General features: G+C 40.8%; 2 protein-coding genes across 2 annotated transcripts; both read right to left on the reverse strand.

The window, feature by feature from the left end:
- Nucleotides 1-720: 720 nt before the first annotated feature.
- Nucleotides 721-7,944, reverse strand: tmed10 (transmembrane p24 trafficking protein 10). The gene is made up of 5 exons (XM_088647915.1): nucleotides 7,700-7,944; nucleotides 5,364-5,484; nucleotides 4,568-4,641; nucleotides 2,303-2,429; nucleotides 721-1,904 (listed from the first exon to the last, which is right to left on the reverse strand). The coding sequence occupies exons 1-5, from the start codon at nucleotides 7,874-7,876 to the stop codon at nucleotides 1,783-1,785; spliced, it is 621 nt and encodes a 206-aa protein (XP_088504041.1). The 5' UTR covers nucleotides 7,877-7,944; the 3' UTR covers nucleotides 721-1,782.
- Nucleotides 7,945-20,007: 12,063 nt separating this feature from the next.
- On the reverse strand, nucleotides 20,008-22,927 carry fosab (Fos proto-oncogene, AP-1 transcription factor subunit b). The gene is made up of 4 exons (XM_088647916.1): nucleotides 22,604-22,927; nucleotides 21,771-22,013; nucleotides 21,381-21,488; nucleotides 20,008-21,268 (listed from the first exon to the last, which is right to left on the reverse strand). The coding sequence occupies exons 1-4, from the start codon at nucleotides 22,739-22,741 to the stop codon at nucleotides 20,606-20,608; spliced, it is 1,152 nt and encodes a 383-aa protein (XP_088504042.1). The 5' UTR covers nucleotides 22,742-22,927; the 3' UTR covers nucleotides 20,008-20,605.
- Between the last annotated feature and the right edge of the window lie 1,733 nt (nucleotides 22,928-24,660).

A 24,660-nucleotide genomic window follows, 5' to 3' on the forward strand; every position in this document is an offset into this window, starting at 1 on the left:
CAGCATTAACTGACACAATAATGAAAATTATGTTCTTCTTGCTATTTTTTTACTTCTGTGTACTTTTCTCATTTTCTACAGAACATTTGAGCGCAGAGCAACCTATCTCAGAGCAGGCTAATGCAACCAAGTCGACAAGCATCTTGTTTTGCTTTACTCGTGCTCAGCACAGCAGAGGAACATGGTTATTTATGAAAACGCTTAGTTGTAAAACTTTGAAATAGAAAACTTTAGCAGTTTAATGAAAATTGCAGAAGATAACTGACATGTTCGTGACATCTCTTCAACAGATGTCACGAAATCAATGGCAGTTTCGTTAGATGCGATATCTAAAATGCATAGTGAGTCATATAGAAACACTTAGACTTGTTTAATCTTTTCGCCTATGATTAAAACGCAAAATCCACATTACAAATTATATTTTCAATTATAATTATATTTCAGTCTATGCTCATTGTTATAGTATATAACACTTAAAAGGGCAAGATATATACCAGATATATTTGAAAAATCTGCCATCTGAAATTCTTCTACAGTGATAATAGATTCTGCATTATTTTTAAAGCTAGCTCTAGTGTACAGTTAGCTTATGAATTTACTCAGATCCAACAGAAAAGCTAATGTTTCTAAATGTTATTTGTATAGAAATGGCAATCCATTTCTTGAAAGAAAATCCTTAAAAAGTATAAATCCATTTTCATGTAGAAAAAAACAAGGAAACAAAGTTTAAGATTTTTTTATTTAAAATGGTCAAATCAAATCAATCAATTATCCACAGTGAAAATATCCTTCACTGTTTAAAACAGAATTACCCACAGGACCGATTCCCACAGCCACAGGGAGGAAAAGAAAACTCTGCCCAAGAAAGACAATTTACCCTTTATGGAGCAAAAGACCACAAGCCTATAATAGCTGTAAGATGCATTTTCTGTCTCGCTATTATAATCTAGGACTTAAAAATTGGGTAGGGGTTATTCTAAATTAAGTTTTAGGCTTCATTTGCAAGAATTATACAATTAAGCATAATGTACCTCCCAAGAACCCAAATAACTTATGCTGAATCATCTGACGTGTAAAGTATTTAAACCTATGTACAATTATTCTGAAACAAGTAAAAACCCCGATGTGAAAATGTTCCCGAGAACGTCAGAGGACTGAATTTTGTCAACAGTTCTAGCAACATTCAGCTTCCAAAATTTGTACTTAAACTACAAAAGTGTTCTAGTTTGATTTGACTTTGTATCTCACTAATAGAGTCTACAAATGTAAACTTCTAGGGAGGGGTCAATATATAGGGGGGAAAAGTACTTTACACAAAAAAGGAATAGTACAGATAATGATAGTCCAATTGCATAACAAATCCCTAATATGACCTTTTTGTATTCACAATAAATCCTGCAATTGACACTAGATTAAAACATTGATGGGAATTTTAATTTTGAAAGAAGATAACTTTGAAGAGAATTTCTTTTAAGAAATTCCTTATACCCAGGAGTCATTTTCTTTCAGTCATAGACATTTCTGAAAACAATATTTACAAAACAAAATGTATAAAACATCATGTCTGAAATGATGTTACTCTGTGACACTGACATGACAAGAGAGTGGAAAAAAAGCATTTCAGTGGTAAGTATAATCCTCTTCAGAATAACATTACACCAGCTGTTTGAGAATCCCTTCAATTATCTCCCCATACTAGATTATTGAATACTCCAGCTCTTCTCCTGTTGAATCGACAAAGAGCCCATCCATTTGCCTGTTCCCAAATGAAGCAAAAAATTGTTACTCGATGAGCTTCTTTGCCTTGAAGAAGCGTCGCAAGTAGAAGACCTGCCATGTGGCCAGACCGATCAGGCAGCACATGGAAAAGATGCTGAAGTACAGAACCCGGGTGTTGGTGGACTCTGCGAAAAAACGAACAGTACGTGCAATAAGATACAATCCTCCATTTCTGTGGCGTACAACGATGGTCTTTTCCTATTCAAAAACTGAACAATAAAACGTTTTGCGATACACAGAAATCTGTTTCAGTGCAACAGAGGTACTAAAAACTTATCCTTTACCATTCAGGAAACATACAATACAGGCACAATGTGAAACTAAAGTAAAGGCCTATGGCACTTGGTGATCAAATGACTTTGTTAGCTATTTACTTAACACGGGTGTAGTTAGCCTGAGCTATGCACAATATTTCTGCTTCTTGCATTATCCTGTCTGGAAGGATCACCTAGAATTAAAGATCAGGGACTATATTTACATTTTGGATTTCATGCTTTTATTTCTCAGGCGTCTGGATCCTTACCATTTGTATCCCTCATCTCCTCCTCTCGTTTCTTCATGTACGCAAAGTCGTTCACGATGGACTCGGACAGGTCTTCCAGCCGACGAAGCTCCACCTCCAGCGGCTTCAGCTTCTCCACCTTGGCGATCTGAGGGCGGAGACAGAGGCACAGACTGTATTTGACAAACCCATTCCCTGTGCACCTCGCTTTCCAAACACCTGCTGCCAGGTTCAGACGGTCACAGGACAGACAATGCCTTTGTAGCGTTAAAAAAAAAGAATCACTAAGTACGTTTTGAAACACAAAAAATGTCTGCTACATCTATGTTCAAGCTGAAAAAAATCCTTCCAGCAGATGTCAGTGTTTCTCACAAATATAAACGGACACGTTGCAGCTGTTAGCAGACACGCTTAACACAATTCGTCTGGTATGCAGACGCCAGTGCCCCCCCACACACATACAGCGAGCTGACAGGAAGGTTCGTTAGTCCTGCCACTACCTCAGTGCCAACTATTAACTTGGCCTGAAGAATGCTGCAGAAGAATTCTATACCTATCACTGCCAGGAACGAGGAGCGAGACGAACTGAATAACAGAAAGAGGCAGAAGGTGTTACTGGCCTGAAATTAGTCTCCCACCTTTTCACTGACCACTAAGCGCCTATTACCCCTTAAAAAACACATCCCCACACATGCTGGGAGCTACCTAGAATCTCAAGGTGTTGCCTGTATAATAATTTATAACATGTTCAAATCTGAAGTCGCTGGTGTTTCTTCATGAATGCCAATAAACATACCTCAAAAAGATTAGTTCTTTCTCCTTAAGTCTGGAGGTATTGCCTACAACGCCTCACAAAGCCTCTAAAGCACTGAGATGTATACATAAATGTGAAAAAAGTTTATATTACTTACATAAAAGTATAAGTATTTCCTAAAATGTAGAATGACCAATTGTTTTTGTCGTACCCACCCGATTTGGAACAGCCCTTCGCTGTTCAATGTTTTAAGGAAAGATGTGCCCCTCATATCAAAGGGCAAAATGGCGACCTCAGGGAAGGGTCACCTGGGAGGCCCCAGGGACATTCAGGTACAAAAAACCTGCCCTAAGCTCCACCTGGGAAATCCCAATTACAATTGGCCAGTGACACAATACAGGCTTCTCATCTGACTCCCTTGATCACGTAACTCAGCCTTTACTGGCTGAGTCACGCAGGAGGACCACTGAAATATTCCAGCTATTGAAGAAAGTATTAAACACAGTTAAGAAGTCCGTGCCTTCCATTTCGACTTGGTATGTAAACAATGAAGAGAACCAACAGCTGTGTTATCCTTTTTACAGGCCTTTTTCCTTGCCCATGTACAAGGAGAACACTTAAAAACAATTAAACCTAAAATTTAAACTTTGTCAAACAATGCACTGTCCAAAAAGAAAAAAACTTTTAATAAACTCACAAAGCGTATAGCACTTTAAACTATTTCGACACTGACGCAACTCTGGAAACAAAAGCACATCACTTTTTCTGTTAGGAGTATTTAATATTGCTATGTAACCACTGCCCCTCATCACGCTGTTTTTACAGAGATTTCACTCTGAAATACTAATCCTTCAAAAAACACCTTGTTCCAATTACGTATGCCCTACTATTACATGTGTGATAGAGGAAAACAAACTGTACGATATTAAAATTAACTGTTAAAAACTGAAACTTCAGTCTCAAAAAAATGTTAAGAGACCATAATTATACTAACGTTTGGAACACCTTCCAAAAAGCAGAAAAAAGTCTTCTAAAGCCTCAGACTTAATTGAAAAAATAGGCACTGAAGTGGTAAAAACCATACTGGTTGCTGGTCAAGCTACAGTTTATTTTCCATCACCAGGGAGGCTACATATCCTGCTTGCCACTGAAACGTATGATTCTGATTAGCACAGTCACAGCTGAAACCATTTAAGATCTTCTTGTGAACATAAAATAAGTGCGCGGAGGAGGAGGGCATCTTCTGTTCTGTAACAGCGCTGCAGAAGATTACAAGCACTTCTGAAGATTACGCTCACTCAGGTGAACTGGACGTCTGCCTTGAAAGCTACAGCAGAGCACTTTCGTTCCTAAAGTAAGTGTAAAATGGCATGTGCCCGTTTGCTCATGACTGCTGCACGGGAAGAACGCTAGCATAAATCCATGCCAGACCAAAGCAGAAAGATCAAAAGGCAACAGAATTAAGAGCAAGCAACCCTGGCAGTTCCCGTACCCACCACTTCTGCGCTGGCCCTCCCTCTCTCATCACTTACCTCCTCGTAATTCTTAGCCTCCACGCCATGCTTCATGTCTAAATTGACCAGCTGGTCTGGGACCCGCCCAGTTCCTGGAACCAGAATGAAAAGATTTATTGTGAAGGCACCAAGCATTCCGGGAAATGACCACCCCCACTAAATCTAACCCCCACTCCGTATCCCACCCACTCTCTCCCAATCCCAGCCTCCAGCTCCCACTCCTGCTCATCCACTCCCATCCCTCGACCCTGCCTTCCCCAGCCCCACTCGGCACAGCCGGGCCCGATCCCAGGAGAACAGCACACTTGGAGAACACCCTTTAAGCAAACACCCTCTCTAAATCTCCGAAGAGCCGAATATGCGACACAGCAGATAAAATTGGAAATAATAAAAGGTCAGATTTGCAATAGTAAAACTCACATCATTTTATGTATGCAAGTAAAACATGAGTAAGTCAGGACTGATCTGATGGATCGGAAGTCCTCCACATTTTTTTTTAAACTTCACTATGGTCTTTAATTTGAATTTCAAAACAGGAAAACTACATCTGGACAGGCAGACAGGGAAGGAAATAAAAAAGACATGCACAATGTCTTGTTTAAAAGCAATTCCAGCTATCTCATTTCTGAGTTTTGCACCCAACAGCCACACTGCTGCACTGACCCTTACATTTTTTCAATTTCGAAATATTTATTTGCATAGATTTATTAATCTCTTGATTAACAATTGAGCAGCATGAACAACTTTCAGGGGCATCTTGGCCCCCCCAAAAAAAAAAACTACAAAATGAAAAATGAGCCTGATCCACACGTACCCATGGGGAATTTACTCTCAAAACAAACTTCAAACATGTCGTAATCCTCTGTGGTGAAGGCAAACTTCCCTTTCGATGCATCTTCTTTCGAATACAAGATGTGGCCGGATGAGTCGGTGATCTGCACAGGAGAAAGGAAAGGGAACAGCACATTGTTCGTGCATTGACGATGACTGCGTTTTCAGAAGACCTCAACAGAACTGAAAGTACTTTCTAAAGCGGGGTTTCTGCTTATGCATCAGTTTTATACTTGCATAGAAACACAGAAAGTTACGCCACAGAAGTCACAGGTTTCGATGCTGTAAACTGCTACACTGACCGTATTTCATCCTCTTCTCCCTCGAAGTCTGCAGCCATTTTAACTTGCTTACAAAACAGACAGAAGATTGCAGGTACTTCCTAACAAAATTTCTGAATGGATCATAAGGATACAGCTCATCGCCCCCTCTATCAATTGCTGTCTATTTCACTCCAGATCCCATGGCTGTGATCCTCCTAGACTTGAAGGATGACAGTTTCTGCAAACGAGCTGAGAAGATCAAGTCTGACTGGCAATCATGGATAGCAAGTAGTAGACGCGATTCGCAGCACGTGCAAATCAATTTGAATTTGAACCCATACCCGTACACAGAAGAAGCCAAGAGCAATCAGCCACACCTGTCAGCAAAATTCAAGGCTCACCCCTGTGTGAAGGATATGGCCATTTAACATGCAAGTACAGAAAAGCGATAGTGAATTATTTTAAAGAAAACCAAAAGGCAAGCACGCATGTTTGATTTCCTTACACGTGAGGTAAGAGCACGGTCATTTATCAACCAAACTTTAAATTCACATCCAGCAAACATAATAAGCAACAGAACAAGACCTGAATGGGGTTTTTGCACTTAAAAAAAAAACACAGTTATTGTAGACTCCAACTTTTTGTTGCATTTTTTTTTAATCTAAAGAAGACGTGACCTGAGTGTTATATTGTTACAAATCCTTCAAACTCCTTATGCTAAAGCTCTAAGGCTCTGCATGGCGTGGCACCTCAGTACCTGTCTGAGCTACTATCGTCCTACTCCCCACCTTACAACCTTCACTCTTCTCAACACTAGGGGTGACAGGGCCTGTTCTGCCTCAAAGCTCTGGAACTCTCTGCCCAAGGATATCAGAGAGTCGCCTCCTCAACACCTTCAAATCCAGACCCAAAACCTTCTTCTTTAGAAGGGCTTTTATCTAACTGGTTCTGTTATATACCCCTTTGCTCCTACCATATTCAGTACCCATCTGTTGTTTCCTCTCATTCTATCGTTTCATTGTATACATCTTGAGTATTTTTTGTTGTAAATCTGTCAAGTGCTTTGAGAATCCACCTTTAAAGGCACTATATAAAACAAAGCTGATTTATTCCAACATATGCTAATAAAGAACAAACTAAATGTGTCAATCATACGTTTCTGCAACGTTGATTTCACTTTTCACAAATGAAACTACTTCAGACGGCAGAGACAACTGTCAATGTGAGGATTAAGTTAAAATATTTTAAAAAGTAAAACAAGAAAAGTGCAATCATCTTTCTATTTCTCTGCATCAAACAATATTCTTAACGCTTCTTGGGGGAGGATTTCTAACAATACCTTGAGGTGTATTCACATCGTTAAATTTAAGATAGTATTTTTAATGATACATGGCGCTATTCATTACATTCCTGCAAACGTTTTTTTTCCCCACAGTGCAAAACATACCAGTCGATGTTGTAGTAAACCTTTCAAACACAGAATTTTAAAATTATTTCATCCAAATGTTTATACAAGGTAACTAAAGTTAATGGCATTCTCATCGTGGGTGGACAGATTAACCGTAGGAGGGTGAACCATTAATTTCAACCAGAAGTGCTGTCCGTACGTGGAACTCGTTTTAAGTGACGTGTAACTATCTGAATGAAAGGAACTCGCGTACCGAGACCAGACGACCCAAACCCACACTGCAATTGCAAAATAAAATGTAACCATTTTCTTCCTTTTTTTTTTGCATTTCACATCCTAAAACGTACAGTGCAATCGCGCTACTCAAGTTTAAAAAAAAATCGGGACTATCTATAATAAACGTACGAGGCCTTGTCAGCCAGCACGACAGCTTAACTTTCAGCATTTTTACGATTTGTTTTTTTTTTTTCATTTTGTTGAACACACAAGATACTGTTGAACGCAGACTTCCCCCCCAGACCGTTGTAAAAGATCATTTAACTGCCCAGGACTCCTCCGTTAAGCCACAGAGATACTTATCCCCCCCACCCAGGCCTGCACACACATCCTCGGTCTTTCCTGCATCTGCATTCGCCCAACTGGGCTCACCTTCAGGTTGGTTTTGGTGTTGGGCTGCTCCGTCACCTCGTATTCACCGGTGACCAACACGTCTTTGTGTATCTCTTCCCGCAAGCATTTTCGAGAATTTACTGGTAAATAGAAAGAGATGGATAAAGCCGATCCAAAGAGGACCGGGAGAAACAGCAACGCCGAAACCCGAACCATGGCTACTGAGAGCCGGATACCAAACCGAAAGGGCGAGTTAATGCAGCGTAATGCTAAACTTAATGGCTCAACTAACAGCAAAATGCACCAGCAACAGCGCCGACTTTGACTGGGAGGCGAAATGCATTTATTAACATAAATGTCTGGTATAACGTCTTAGTAGGATTGGTCGAACATTATTTAGACAGGGTGAAATGTCATCAGAGAATACGCGACAGTTTTACAAATTTCAGACACGATCTATTTCGGCCCAGTGTGGCAAATTCACTTATTATCATCTAGATATGCCTCGAAATCATCATCTGCCATCAGACGTTTGCAAAAATAATTAAAGATACCGTGACAGTTTTGCAATTTTATATTTTTGCAAATGTACAAATGATCGTGATTGTACAATCATGTACATTTTTTGCATGCGGAATACTTAGTGTTCGGTTGCAATTTGAGATGTGATTGTATATTCCTTATCACATTATATAATGTATCGTCATGTAAAATGTAAAATTGTGTCTTTGCTGTGTACTGGCCTTGAAGACACCTGTGCAGAATCGATTCCTTCTTTCTGTCTGAATTGCCTTGCAGATCATTTTTTTCTGATTGATGATGAATACTGTTTTTTGTTTTTTTTTATTAATATTGATCTATGAAAACAGGTGGTTTGATTCCTAGTAACAGCAGAAGGGGTTTGTCATATTTCTAAGGTTTTTAAACAAGTGATCCAACACCCAGTCTATGTTTTGACCGGCAATAAGTGTAAAAAAAACTTCTTATTTAAATGAGAATTTTAAATCCTGTTTAATTAAGACAATTGTATTTTCAGAATTGGTATTTCAAAAAACTAGATTAATACATACTTTATTGATCCTGTGAGGGAAATGGCAGAAATGGCAAAACTGGCTTGTGAAACAGATGATCAAAAAGATTACAGAATCCAACCAATTCAGAGGGAGCTCTCTGGATTATAACATCTGGCCCTGTAAATACTCTGTAAATAATAGCTGAAGATCTTATTATTTTCATTTTTAAAGGAAAGCACAGTGGTATTCTGCTGCTATTTTATGGATTACCCAGTTACATCAAGTCTGATTTGTCCTGTTGCCAGGGATACCTCCCTCCTGAGATGCTTAAGAAACAAACCGATATGAAATCCAAACACTTCCACAGATTAGTGTTGCTTAGTCCGTTGTTCCCCAGAGAAATCACTGCTCGAACCCCGCTTTGTGCTTTTCTCCGCAGTCACCCTGATTCTTGCAGACCATATTAACTAGTAAAATGACTTACTGCTCTCACCATACCAAAGCTCCCTTTTAATTGCGTATTAGAAAACATGGCCGAGGAATGACAGACTCTCCTGTTTTCTTGTTAACGGACATGAGGGTAACTGATCTGTTTCAGACACAGAGGATTATAAGACGCTGGCCACCTAATTGTTTTGTTAATGGAGTTTTTTTGAGACAAATCATGACAAGATACTGCACATGTGAAATACAGTGTATCCTCACTTACATCTGTTTCATTATAGTCAGCTTTTAGCGTTGAGAACAAAGATAGTGTCCTGAAAGGTGCACCTGCATTAATCACTATCTAACGTCAGGGAAGGAAATGGTCAATATCCCGAGCACTGAGTGTCTCTGTGTGGAGATCTGTTGCTTCTCTGTTCAGAGGTGAGAAGGAACCTGCAGAATATTTTAAAGTTTGGTAACGTTCCCAGGCATCCAAAAGAGAAGTTAATTCCACCTCCCACTCAAGCTCACCTGAAAGGCCAGGATTTTTTTTTCCCCCCGACTTTTAATTTGTTTTCTCCAGGCAGACGTTGTCTGCTTCCTCCCTCAGGGCTTGAGTGCAGACGCAGGTCTGCGTCACCGTTCTAATTTTACTGCTGTTGATGCTGATGTTAAAAGAAGCTACTGGCACCTGCTATTTCTGCGGCTCCATCTCTCTCTGGGGCTGGCAGGTGGTATAAATAGAAAGAGTAATTTTACGCTGCATGATTTCACAGTCGGGAGCCAGAGTGGATTGTAGCACCAGAGTTCGGTGTGAAAGAATGGAATTACTATGATCAAATCACACTGTGCACACACTTAAAAAAAAATAGAATGCAATTTGGTCAGTCTTTCAAGGCCAGCCCTGATGGATGGTAAAACAGTATGCTGGGCCTGTGCTTTTTCATCCTTCCTAACAGAGCAGAGGGATTTGAACAGATAATGGCTTCAAGTGCTATTAAATGTCCAGTTGCCAGTTAAGAGGATTAAGTATGTTTTGGTTAAAAACTAACGCATTTTAATGCTTTTGTGTTTTCCAATACACTTAGTTTTGTTAATGTGGTCTGTTTCACGGTCTGTTGTTTTTGCAGTACAGTTGGCTTCCTCATCACTGTCAGAGATCTGTACTTTTTCAAAACTTTTTTCAGTCATGTATACATAAAGGTAGTGATTGTCCCATTTTCCATTACCGGGCTCAGTTATGAGCAATCGGGATGAAATGAGTGAAATACATGTTAAATTATTACAGCATTTATTTTCTTCCTTGAATTGAATGTTTCTGCTCTTGCTACATGACTAGTGGAAGCTGGTAAATTGCTTCCTCTAGAATTTCAGACATGCAAAGATAAGAGATATTAGAGGACTTTAATTCATGGAAGACACACAGCCATCAAACAGAGGTATAGTATTTCTACAGTCATTGAAGGTCAGGAAGACCTCAGTAGTCAGGAAAACACTTCACAGGGTGTGTGTCTCATTACTTGATTGTTTGATTACAACAGAGCCAAGTTAGATATTGCAACGTTCTGGATAAGGTTTACCGCCTGCTTCTACACAACTATCTCGCACATGTTACGCATTTCCTGTGTCGGAGTTCTGCTTACTGATTGAGAAAATTCACTGTAAATAGAGTCCAAGGGAGCACGCTGAATCAAAACTGAATCCTTTAAATGCCGGAGTAGTCAAGAGATTTGTCCTGTTCTTGCAAAAGTCTTATTTATTGCCCCTTTCTAAGTAAGGCGTGCCTTGAACTATATCGAATTGTACTTCAGCACAGATTGATAAAACAGACAATGAAGTCATTATCCGGTGATGCAGCTAAAGAGGACACACTTTGTTGTTTATTGATACTAATCATGGAGTTCCCAAGTACTCCTGAGTATTATTAGAGACGTAGACTGAAATTCAGCGCTAAAAATGATGTTAATGTGAACTGTGCAGCTTACTACACAAAGATTAATATGTATGGGAGAGAACTTGAAAATAAGATACTATATATTTATAAATAAATAGCCTGTCTAAGACAGAAACATAAAAACATTATCCATGCACTCAGTTTTTCCTCCACGACAGCAAAGAAGAATTACATCATGAGCAAAGTCATAAATGCACTTTAGCTTTATCAGTAACAGATATAAATACCTGAAGAAACAGACAGATGGCACATGTACACAGCTTAGGAAACATTTGTTTAACGTAACATAGGTAGTGACATCATACTGACCAACTGAGTCAATCTCTGCTTCTTTTATCACACAAAGAGTGAATGTTGTCTTATGTGGCTTTCAACAAAACTCACAACCACAACAACTGAAAGAATAAAAACAACAGCCTAATTCTTGTAGATTAAAATCTCCTTTTACAAAATATTGTCTCATATTGACAGGTTTATGACCCAAGAGTTGAGGTGTAATTGCATTCGTGTTATATTTTTATCAACTGGGAGGTAAGTCATGTTCTGCAATCAGCCACAGATGTCTGAGCCCAATACACTCTGTACAAGTAGGGCATGTCTAGTCTAGAACTAGCTGGAACCTGTACTGACAACTTGAGTGAGCTGTCTTCTGTGCATTAATTCACTTTGTTCCGGTGAAGCAATATAAGCAATATGCAAGAAGATTCTGTTTAAAATATGTTCTGTGCTACACCTGAATTTCACAAGCAAAATATTTAGTCATGCCTTTTCCACCCTGCGCCACTACTTCCCTGTTTCGAAAAACACAGCTGAAGAAAGAAGCTTCATGCACTACAGTGTGTTTTTAAGAAGTTGGAATTTAATTGAGGGAATGTCTGATCACTAGAAAAAGGGAAACATCCAGTTTCCATGAATATAGCTGTGTCTCAGCTCAGATGTACCATCCTGAATACTAGAGAAGAGTACTGAAAACATAAGAGCCTCACCCTACATTATAGTTTAGGTACAATAGCAATTGAAGCAGCTGCCTGGGCTCTTGTTTTTTATTCAAGGAGTTTTGAAATTTGTAAGACGACAAAAACAACAACAACAAAAAAAACATATTAAAAAACCACACAAAAAACAAAAACAAAAAAATACAGCCAGACCATAAACAAAAATAAGGGTCTCACTCTGCAACCTAGCCTAAAAAATAAAACATGTATTTGACCTACAGCACCATTGAAAACTCACTGCTCTACAGGGCTGATCATTATGAACATCTTTAAGACAACTTTGAATTCTAGCTTTTGATTTGCATAAGCAATATTGTCATTTTAAAGCAATGCAATTACATTTTAAATATTGCTACAGGAGCAATGTAAAGTAGGATCTGGATTCACTATAGTAAAGCATCATGATATTTGGGAGTATTAATCACAATAAAAACGAAAATACCATTCACTAACATTAAAGTAGTAATGCAAAGGAACAAGTAATAGGTTTATTCCATGCTGAAAAGAGAAGAGAGAAGACACAACGTTTCACCCTTGTGGCCTTCTTCAGGCGTAAGAAGCCTTCTTCAAAGCCAGAACATTGTGTCTTCTCTCTTCTCTTTTCAGCATGGAGTAAACCTATTACTTGTTTCTTTGCAGACTACGCACGCTGACGCAGCTGCCCACTTAAAGTAGTAATATCAGCCAAAGACGTATACCAGCCCATCATGTAATTGTTTTTTTAACTCCAGTACTACATGCATGGTAAAGGACAACACCCTTGCCAGTCAATGTTGATATTCAATGTGTGTTAATGTTCCAAACTGGTGAGTGCGAGTTCAAATTGTCGCAGAGGTACAGTACCAGCGTTACAAGTAGAGGCTTAGGAACTGAAATACAGTAGTTTGGAGACAAGGTCCATGAGCCTTAATGGACCCTGATCATTGTAAACCTGCTCATTGTAAACACTTGAAAGAAACACATTTTTATCTTGTCATTCTGAATTTAACTGAAAATTAGAAATGTCAATTATGTCATCTGTAAGGAGCTTTTTACATCTGTGAAAATTTTTACCTAGCAGTCTAAACATCCTGTATTGCCTTTGTGAATGATGCAATATTGGAAAGTTACCAATATGATTTAGGAATGTTTGCCCATTAATAAGACTGAGTGCAGATAATGTTAACAGTTAAGCAATGCTGCTGTGTGTATGTTCTCTCTCATTGATTATTTTACACTTAGAACCCTTAATATGATAAATAAAATATGATTTAAAGAAATTGATTTCTCTTTTGTCAACATATCATATGTTTATAATATGTTGCTTTTGCTTAAGTCAGTTTTAAATACTGACAGTACACATCAGAAAATACGAAAATAATACAAAGGAGTAAACATCGATATTGACAAAGTTTCTAGATTATATGTAGTGTCACTTTCTGATATGTAATGTGTCACTTTCTGATATTACATCTACAACAAATGCAGCAGATGCTGAAGTTAATACAGTGGTCTATCTGATGACCCATACTAGGCAGTAATAGAGGTTAGGAAGAAAAAAAACATAAACTCATTTACAAGCTCCTGTGAACAGGTTGCTAATAGCTAATTAATTGATCTGAGAATGTCATCCGGCCATTTCTGGAAATAAGCTGTTTTAAGCAAATGTTTTCATCTTTTTCACACAAGGTGCAGTTCATTAAGTGTGTAAGCTTTGTTTTCATCTCCAGCAGCCTAACACACGTCTCAAAATAAGTGGATAACAGGCCATCTCATTGAGCACTCGAACACATCTTCTCTGGGCTTAAATACATGAAAGAGCTAGGAATAAATGTCACGGGGTAGTAAAAAAAATATTTTTAAATGAGAAAATACATTAGCAGGTGAGAACATTCAGATTTCGTGAATGAATAAGCATATATTATCTACACACAATGGACCAGAGGGTGATACTTTTCAGCCTGTCTCAGATATTCCAAACCAACGACCCAGTTAGGAAAACGGGTACACCATCCTGTAGGGGGCGCCCTCCTGCAGGTGGCAAATTTAACTAGGGATGTCAAATCCCTGTTTTTCTATCTAGGTTTTCTAGAGCTCTTTACAGCCCCAGCCATTGAAGTTATTAAACTTGACAGACTAAGCCAATAATGTTAGGTTGCCATATGAGAACATTAAAAAAATGACACTTCGTTGAAAGGGGAGTCATTAGAACAGATCAATTTTCGAATCGCTTTACCCAGTACAGGGTCACAGGGGAGCCAGGGATTTGTATCAATATCTATTGAACAGTGCTGTGTTTGTGAGATATAATTCGCCATTATGTATATATACAGTAGGTTGCATATATGTATGTAATATGTAACAATATATTACAGAGACATACAGGTACCTGTAAGTACCTCTTCTTGGTCTACATACAAGCACTCAGCTTCCCGTTCTTCTGTAAGATTTGCTCTTAGCCTTTCTGAATCTTGTTTAGAAACAGCAAAATAAAGTATTAAATAAAGATCTCCTATAGAAACGCTACTGTGCGCAGGACGGGATCGGGTAAGCGGACAGTGAAATTAGCGCCGTGGTCGAGCCGGGGGTAGAGGCTGTGGAAAACCTGTACCTGTTTAGACAATTCAACGGGGCAGCAGACTGGACCGGTCCAGCACTATCATCAACACAGTCTCTCTCTCTCTGGGATGGTCAGCTCTCTCTCTCTCTTAATCACCCGTGCGCTTAGCGTTCGAAAAAGAGAAAAAGGAAGAATCGTCATTAATATCATTGAAAATTCCTCCCGGACGCAGAATTACGAACCAAAAAGGAGGACATGTCCGGGAAAATACGGTATAATGGTGGGGCTGCGTTAGGTTGTGAAGAGCTCACTGGGACTGAAAACCTGCAGACACACCGGCCCTCCAGCGACAAGCCTGGAAAACCGACTGATTTCTTGGGTGTTGAAACATGCTGTTGACACTTCAGCAGAGTAGGAGTGTTTGGCAGTGAATTATCCTGGTGTCCTGGATAAACTCCAGTCCGAATTTGTAGAGTGTGACTTCCCTTCCCTCCGAATTCATGTGGTGTTTCCTGACTTCTGCACCTCAAGTTGAGATCGGGGGAGGAAGGTGCTCCCTCCTACACGCAAGATACTGCAGAATCCATGGTGATAACAAGTGCTATAATAAATGCAATTAGTTATTATAGAAATATGTATTTTGCTTATTAGACATAGTCTTTAATTTCGGTACTTTTTTTTCTAAATTTACTGAGCGCTAATTCGCTCAGTAAATAATTATAAATGCGCGGGGGCACACGTCATTCACCAGTAAGTTCAATTAACGTACTACACCGACTGCGCAACAAAACCCCGAATATTCACTTAGAATCCACAATGCGATAAATAAAATATGATCGAAAGGTTCTCAAAATACCCGCATCTAGTGCATTAGCTCTCCCATGGTATGATAGAAACAACTTTTTAAGTTGTGCTCACAGCACAAAGCATATTGCTTTAAGTTCCATAAATATCCACAGTGCCGATCTGTGGTTTAATAATAATAATAATAATAGCTTACACTTATATAGCGCTTTTCTGGACACTCCACTCAAAGCGCTTTACAGGTAATGGGGACTCCCCTCCACCACCACCAATGTGTAGCATCCACCTGGATGATGCGACGGCAGCCATAGTGCGCCAGAACGCTCACCACACATCAGCTATCAGTGGGGAGGAGAGCAGAGTAATGAAGCCAATTCATAGAGGGGGATTATTAGGAGGACATGATTGGTAAGGGCCAATTGGAAATTTGGCCAGGACACCGGGGTTACACCCCTACTCTTTTCGAGAAGCGCCCTGGGATTTTTAATGACCACAGAGAGTCAGGACCTCGGTTTTACGTCTCATCCGAAGGACGGCGCCTGTTTACAGTATAGTGTCCCCATCACTATACTGGGGCATTAGGACCCACATGGACCACAGGGTGAGCACCCCCTGCTGGCCCCACTAACACCTCTTCCAGCAGCAACCTGCGTTGAGTTAGGACAGTCAGCATCATGATTGTTTTGCATATATTTCATATCATTTGCAGGCGTATCATTTCTGAAAAGAGCACATTAACATTAAAATGACAGCTGATGCTTACAACAAACCAGGGAAAGTGAGGCCGTGCATTTTAATTGTGGAAATATCATAATACCCAAATGTAACTCTTTCATTTTGTAGAGATCTGCTCCTCTCTGACATGGTGTTTTTCTGTAACCCTACCCCTTTACCCTCTGGCTCCCCCTTTCCCGCCTATAGAAGGACTGAGAGACCCTCTCTTCCCGCCCGGAATCTTTCAGGAGCAGCATCTCGGCTTTTCCTACCCCCCCCCACATGAGAGTAGCACTCTCGCTGGAAACAGAAAGGGCAATAAAGCGTCCTCACGACCCCGAACACCAGCTTCCTTCCTTCCACTCGCTGCCCAAGCACACCCAACATCACACTGGTGTCAGAGTGGGGTAACCTTCACCTGGCGTGGAACCCGGCACCGAAGAAAGGGTGGATTCATCCGTGGTGAGGAAGCACCTGGAGGAGACGGCAGATCTTCAATAGCAGGTATGGTGGAGCGCTCAAGGCTGTGCTCAGAGCTGTGTAGGAAAGAACCAGCCAAGGACCTGTCACCCAGCCAAGGTGAGCATCCTGGGACTCTTCTCCTGTAGTTCCTCTGCTGGGTCCTCTGCTGGGTGCCGCAAGCGCCCCATTGACACCGGTGATGCCCACCCCATCGGGTAGCAGCCCCACCGCCTGTGGGCACAGTGAAGACAGGCTGCCCAGAGGGCCCTAGAGGAGATACTGCACACCGGGATAATGAACCCTGGAGTATGATAATGAATAATGAATTGTCATGCTGCCCAAGAAGGACAGAACCTGGAGGTTCTGTGTTGACTACCAGCACCTGAATGCTGTAATGTAGAAAGACTCCTACCTCGTACACCAGAGGTCGTCCCTCGACCCGAAGAGCTGGTATTGGCACATGCAGCTGGCACCAGGCTCCCACTCCTAGGCAGCCTTCTCCACAGGGAATGGGCTGTGGCAGTTTAAGGTAATGCCCCAGCCCCCTTGGAGAGGCTGAGTGTCTGGGCATGCCCATGCCCCTGCACCCCCACTGCAACAGACTCCAGGGACAGCTGGGCACACAGCACAGCTTGATCCTTGGTCCTTGGTCCCTGCACAGCACCCAGAAGACTGGGAACTGCAACTGCTTTCAGCTCCACACCTGCAGCTCAGTGGTCCAGTAGTCCACCGGCCTCAAACCCACCTCCCTTAAGCTCGGTTAGGAGCTCCAGCAGAGGGGGATGTCGTTAGCCCCTGGAACAAGGCCCCACTGAGGAAGAGCTGGGCTACACCGCACAGCTAAGAGAGCGCATGGAGACAGTCAGCTGGTTCCCAGTGGGCAACATGTCAGAACCAAGGGTGAGGAACTGCCCTTCAAGTAATGTTTGGGTTTCTTGAACCTTCAAAACTAATCTGCGATTAAATGTTCAGGATTCAGAGGCGCTCGGTGTGGGTCCAACATAATTCAAACATAATGTTCACACATGACTGACACGTAAGTCAAATAAAGTCTCATTTCTAAGGGCTGTTTTTATGCCTTATTGAGTCTTGAAGTGCTATTCAAAAACATGCATAATAAAAAATAAATATCTGTTAAAATAAAACAAAAAGACACAAGAGGTAGTACCTAGAAAAAACGTTACCTGTTGTTTTCAACCTGTCGTATGGTAGAAATTTAGATCCAGTGGAGTAAGGCTATATAAACCTTTTTAAGTTAAAAATATAATAATTTTAAATCCACTGTAAATTTTACAGATAACCACTGGAGTGATGGCAAAAGTCACAAGTGATCCTCCGTGATGTCCGTTATGTTTTAAATGCTGACCAGCAAAGCTTTTACAATAATCGATTCTAGAGAAAGAATATTCAAGCTTCTTAACATCAGACACCAACAAACATGGACATGGTTCGAAACCAAAACCCAAATGAAAATGAGATTTTAATGGCAGAAACGCCAGAATCCGAGATTTAGGCTTTAAAATTGTTGAGAAAATTGTTTAAAATTATGAGAAAATTAAATATATATACGACAAAAAAAAACCACAACAACTTTCCAACCAAATAATACATGGAATTAAATTTTCCGTGTTCTACCGAAGAAAAAGAAATGGAAGGAGCAGAGGTATATTACAATACTTAGAAACACTGCATGAAGTATAGCCTTCCTTCAAAGAGCTGCCGGTAAAAAGCGCGTTTCTTTCGGTAGGAAAGACGAGTTCTATAATCTTTTAAAGACGGTTGACACAACAGCATGGAAAGATCCACGAGTCGTCAATAGTGAGGATGAGATGTCATACCCAGCGTTCTGTATGCAAATATTTGCACAAGGCCCGCTTGTTCCATTGCATTGAGTCGCATTCAGAAGAGCTGTTACAGATCATTCGGATCGTACTGTACATATATTTTCGGTTTCCATAATGATGGCGTGCCGATGGAATGCTCTTTTGAAATAACATATTTCTTTCCTTGTATAAACGTGCTATTTAAATTGCACATATATGTATTTTAAAATGTATAGCTTGTTTGCCATCCCTTTTATTTTCTTCTTGCTACTAAACATCCACCAAGAAGCTGCGCCCCGTTGCTGAAAATAGTATTCATCCTATCCCAATTCTGTAAAATCATAGAATATACAATCTGTTTGAACTTCTTTGATATGTGCTAGCTGGGGGGCATTTAAGGACAGAGGAACCCCTCATCATAACTTGAGCAGTATCAGCAAAACCTTTTGTTTTTTTAAATCGGTTTATTTCTTGTGTTGGGAAACATTTAAAACCTACTGCACTGTCAATGATAATGCACTCACTTTTCATGACGATGACAGATTTGCTGGGGATATTTTGTCAGGACTTCACGAAATGTTTAATAGTTCTTTGGTCATACCAACAAATACGGAGACTTACACATGGAAATAATTCATGCAACTTACTGAAAGGTTCATTTTAAAATAATGTAGTAAGAAGAATAACAATTCTCGCTTGCTATAAAAGATAGGTGATAACATCTCCGTTTCTCCACCCTTGCTATCGCGCCCGCGTGTTTCGCGCGAGACGTTGACCATCTTCTCACAGTTATATCCTGTAGCAACTGATGAAAACACTTTTCTAGTCACCATGGAAACGGCGCAACTGGTTGGCCAGACGCAACTGAGAGCCGTCCTTCCGTACTCTTGCGTCTCGAGTTTCCAGAATTTTCCAACACGGTAGAAGTTAACTGGTTTTCTCTATATTTGGGCACGGAAGTGAGACGTCATGGCGTTCGCATATCAGGGGTTGAGAAAAAATGGTAACACGCATTGACGTTTGTGCTCTGACGTTTTAGGACAGCCATAGAAACGGAACAGTAAACAGCAGTAGCTGTAGGGTATTCTGGAGAATGTAATGGATGAATGATTAGGCTTTCTTGTCTATAAGGGTGTTGATAAGGTGAAGATTAGAGAAATGACCTTTATTTGTAAATCTATAATAGTTATTCAATTGCGGTCTTGAGATTTTTTTGTGTTTGAAAAGGATATCGATGGTACGACTCCTAGAGCAAAGTATGGCATCCGAGTCAGAGAGGCACAACAAACTTCTTTTATCCCCAAAACGTTTGTTTAGCGTGAAGAGATTGTCGTGTAAGGATGGGACGCATTTGGATTTTGCAACTTTTCAAAAAAAGCATCGACTCACGTGTGATGCACCTTCCACAAACAAACGCGTTTTTTTTGGTCAACTCGATTTTTAAGCTTCGTTTTGGAGAGAAACAAAAAAAAAAAAACGAGACCGCCATCGTAAAATAACCAGGAAAAATATAAAAGCTATAGTCATTATCCATCTCTCATTTTAGAATCCAAACCGTTTCATAACGTGCAAGTGTTACACTATGACCAGACATTAAAAACCCAGCGAAGACCAAAATAAAACACCGTTATAATCTTTATTGTCTGTTACAAGAACCAAACAAGCTTGGATTGTTCATTTAGTTTGACGAACATTGTATAACTTCTAAAGTAGAAAAATAAAACTAAAATATAAATATCAGAAAAAAGTTAGTTTTCATAAATAAACTTAAACAATAAAAACGTTTTCACAGAAAACTTTCAAACTCAGATTTTGACCACCCAGACCATGGTTTGTTTTGACAAAGCACAGCATTTATAAGTATCACAGACACAGAATAGTGTACAGTACATACTCCATAAACAAAACAAAAAGGTTACCAGTATTTATTGGGTTATCACTATTGCCATTAACACTTCAAAGTCAGCTGCACTAACACAACTTCAAATATCTAGCACCAAGAAGATTTAAAGTCTAAATTTGTAATACTACAAACAATTGACAGAATTGGTAGAATCTGTAATTCTTTTTTTTTGCTACATACTTGGAAGAGGCAAGTATGGGTTTTTTTTTTTTTACGCTTAAAGGATAAAAATAAAAGCCTTTTAGGTTTGTCCATGCCATAGCCCTAAGATGATTTAACCTGCATTAGACAAGAAAGTGCTCTGGAAGTCCATTACAAGGCGAGCAGGGTTGGAGAGCTGAGTGAGTCGGAGGACTGGTCGTTGCTGCTGCTTCCTCTTCTGTGGGCTACTCCGCAGTTAGGCAGGGGCTCGGCCTCCGGGTAGGTGAAGACAAAGGAAGACGTGTACGTCGTGCAAGATGGGGTGCACGTCACCACTGGGGTGCACAGGGACTCCAGGTCGGCAGCGGCCGATGTGTACAGGGGTTCCCAATCAGGTGCATAGAAGGAGCTGGACAAGTCCATGTCAGGAACCGATCGGGCTGTTTCTGCCGGGTTCTTCTTGAACGAAGCGAACAGATCGAACGAGTCGTCTTTCAACTCCAAGGAGCTGTCCAGATCGGACACCTGCACTGTTGGAGCACAGGCGTCTGGAGCAGAAGTGGAAGAAAACAGGGATGCTTTGGAAGAGGCGGGCATAGGCTCGCTGAGGCTGGAAGCCCCTGCAAAAGGACTCTGGATCTGGGAAGCCGGATCTTCGTGGATGCTGAGAGAAGGGGAGACTGCAGTCTCGGGGAAGCTCGTGTCCAGATCGGCAGGGATCTTGCAAGCGGGCTTGTGAGCAGCCAGGATGAACTCCAGCTTCTCCTTTTCCTTCATGAGGTTCGCGATTTCAGTCTGCAGAGCCGACTTCTGGTCCTCCAGACCATCAGTTTCCTGCCAAGAAAGAAATATCGTTAGGTTGAGAATTTCTGCACAGCTAATCACATATCAACATTGCAATTTCTCCCTCCCCAGTTTAATTGGGAAAGATATGAAATATACTTACTGCTTGCAGAGTATCAGTGAGTTCTCTCCTTCTGTTTCGGCACTTGGCTGCAGCCATTTTATTCCTTTCTCTGCGAACCCTTCTCTTTTCTTCTTCTTCAGGGGAAAGCTACAAGATGGCAAAAAAAAAACAACACTTTTTAGAGCACTTTTTCCCCAACCTCACTGCTCCAGTCAATTCCATTAGAGGGGAAGGGACTTGACTGCAGGTCTCTGCAGCCGTGCTATATATAGAATAGCTATTGCAGACTCTACACGACCTGAATTTTAAACAGGAGTCTCAGCAGGAGACAGCGATGCTGCATAATGCAAACCTCCATTCACCAGCTTTTAGAAATACTGGTGGGGATGCCCTCTCGAATTGCATTAGACGGTTTCCATCTCTAATCACCTGTTCGTTTTTGCCTCTTCTCCCACTGCTGTGGCCTCTGGTTCCAGCGGTCTTGAACATCCCACTCTGAGCGTAGGTGGGCCTCGAACCCTGGGCGCTGTAAGGGTGCGCTCTGCTATGGGAGGGGGCCACAGAGGAAGTCAGGGTGGTTGGCTGTACCATCCACTGGAGATCCGGGCTTGTAGAAATGGCCGTGACAGTCGGGATGAAAGAGGCACTTGAGACAGTCAGGTCAGTGAAATCCTGTTGACAGAACAAGACAAAATGCACCAATAAGCATACAAATCATTTAAATCTTTAAGCTTGATTGTATCGTGCTGTGAAGGCGTTTGATCTCTTCTAGCCAAAAGCTGTAATTAAGAATGAACATTTCAAAGGCACTTGTGTACGATGCAAGGAGCGAGTTATTTAAAACTCAATATGATGTCAGTCGTGACGCAGGAGTTTGCTCTGGAGTCTCCTGAATGAAACACGTTCTCTACAAACCGCTGTGCACAGTGCTCCAGCAGACTGGCTCTCTCAGACAGGCGGTATAAAACTATCGCCGTATCGGAGTCAGAAACGGCCACACATGCTCAATGCAATATTTCAAGGCACGCGTGTAATTCCAGCATTATGGAAAAAAATCGATTGGAGAAGATAGATTTAAGTGTTATTGTACGATGTAGTGGAAAATAAAACCATAAGCACATTTATTGTAGCTTGCATTGCTGTCGCTACCGAGAACTGTCACTCTAGTGAAAGTTCAAAAGTTGTAAATAAACTTAACATCTAAAGCTTTTCAGAAAAACAAAATAGCACATGATCGCGTTAACTCTGCATCTGCTTCTTACCTGAGTTTTGTTTGCAGGGGAGCCCATACTGGAGTAAGAGTCCGCCGGAGAGTGAAAATAGGCGAGATTATCCGCCGGCGAAGCGGTACTGCAGCGCGAAGAGGAGTCGCACTCCGTCCCGAAACTTGTGTACATCATCGTGGTCGGAATCTAAAAGCAAGCCCGCTTTCAAGATTGCCGAGAAAACAGGAATGTTTGAAGAAATGTAAATGTTAAGGCTGTTCTTTCTTTAGAATGTTTCCGTGTTGGCTGTCGTCTCACGCCCCCTTAGTTTTCTGGTGCTCTCCGACGCGTTGCGACTCCCAGCTCGAAGTGTATGACAGCGGTAACAGCCAGCAGCTCTTTTATAGTTCGCTCGCGAAAAAAAAAAACAGGGGATCCCCATACGTAATTATCCTTATATGGAATGCATCCTGTCAGGGGGCGGGTCAGTTATGGGAATCATACCCTGCCTCAGAGACTGGGCTGCAGACTGATATGATTGGCTGAAACGGGGAAGGCGTAATAACTGCAAAATTAAATCGAAGGGGGGAAGATAGAGCAACTGCCCCTGAGAATATGCTCCAAAGCTGATCGCTATTAACAAAAGATATTTTTAAATACGTATACACAAGAGGCCTCGGTATATGAAAACAGGGGCACAGTTCAGAAATTACATAAGTACAGAATAAAACCCTACTCGTTATTTGAGGTATGTTAAAACTGATATGCAGCTGATTCTTCAAGACAAAATTTAACATTGTTCTGCACCGTTTCTAACCGAAATAGACGTTTTTAAAACTAAAAGGTATCATACACGTTGAAAAGACCCGCCACAGTTATTTCGTGTTCAAATATTTAGATTATATCAATATACAGTACAGTATACATTTTTGAATTAGATGTTTATTTGAAGGAACTGATTTTTTTTGTAAAGCGTGTGAAAGGTCTTCAGTAACCTAATTGTTAATATTATCCGTATGTTTTTTTTCACGTAAGAGTCACAAAGGAAATGAATATCTTTCCATATGATCTTAAAAGCTCGTGTTTTATAAAAATGTTGACCACGGTAATTGGGTACTTTGGATAACAGTAAAACTGGAATTGCTTGGCTATGATTCAGTAAAAAGAACCCCGCTTTTATCACGTTCAGCTCAGAAACTACACTTCCTTCTGCAGGCTGTGCATTCTGACTCGTCTCTTCACCGCGTTGTCTTGGAGTGAAGTCTCTGGGAAACAGGCCTGGAAGCCAATTCTTTCACCCGGCGGGTTTGTATATTTGCGAACCCATGTTTCATCATAGCATAGCACTCTGTTACAGCAGCTGACAAGAGTAAACCAGTTGAGTCTTCATGCAAAAGAGAAGCAGGTGTGCAGTCCTAAGGCTGTCTCTGTACCTAGGCAAATTGTACAAGTGGGTGTGTCCGTCAGCTAACAGCAAACCTGTTGCAAACCAGTCTAAACTTGCCGATGTCAGTCTTCCCCCCTTTGGTTATGTCTTTCTTTTGTTTTCGTGAGGTGTTTACTCAGAAATATTCTATCACTGCTTATGACGGAATCACAGTATAGGACATTTGACCTACATTAGCTGGAAGGCATGAGTTTCTTTCAACAGCTTGACATTAGACACGGTTTTTGTATTTAGTATATAAAACTTGAAATTAGGAGCACTGTTTACATATGGAATGTGACAGTAGGTATCTCAGACTCAATTCATGGATGACCTGCTGTCTTCTAGGTTTTCTTCCAATCAAACTTAAATAATTGGCGATTGTTTTCTTAGCCCCTAATATACAGTGTTTCTAAAGCGCTTTTACTGTTGATTACTCAAAACATTCCCTTCGTTAAGGCAATATTGCCTATAAAACACGTTTGTTTAGAGGTATCACAAATATGCAGTTTAAAAAGGCAAGAAGTGGACCAGTTATGTAACCCAGAGCTCGAATGGATGAGCAGCAGAAGACAATAGACCGGAACTGTCAAATCTTTCGTACACGTCGACCCTCGATGTCTGGGCCTCAGACTCCTGCGTTGCATTATAATCAACGACAGAAAGCGAGATAGTGTTGAGGTGTTTT

The sequence above is a fragment of the Lepisosteus platostomus genome, chromosome 10 (assembly GCF_059453375.1).
Source record: "Lepisosteus platostomus isolate fLepPlt1 chromosome 10, fLepPlt1.hap1, whole genome shotgun sequence".
Lineage (NCBI taxonomy): Eukaryota > Metazoa > Chordata > Actinopteri > Semionotiformes > Lepisosteidae > Lepisosteus > Lepisosteus platostomus.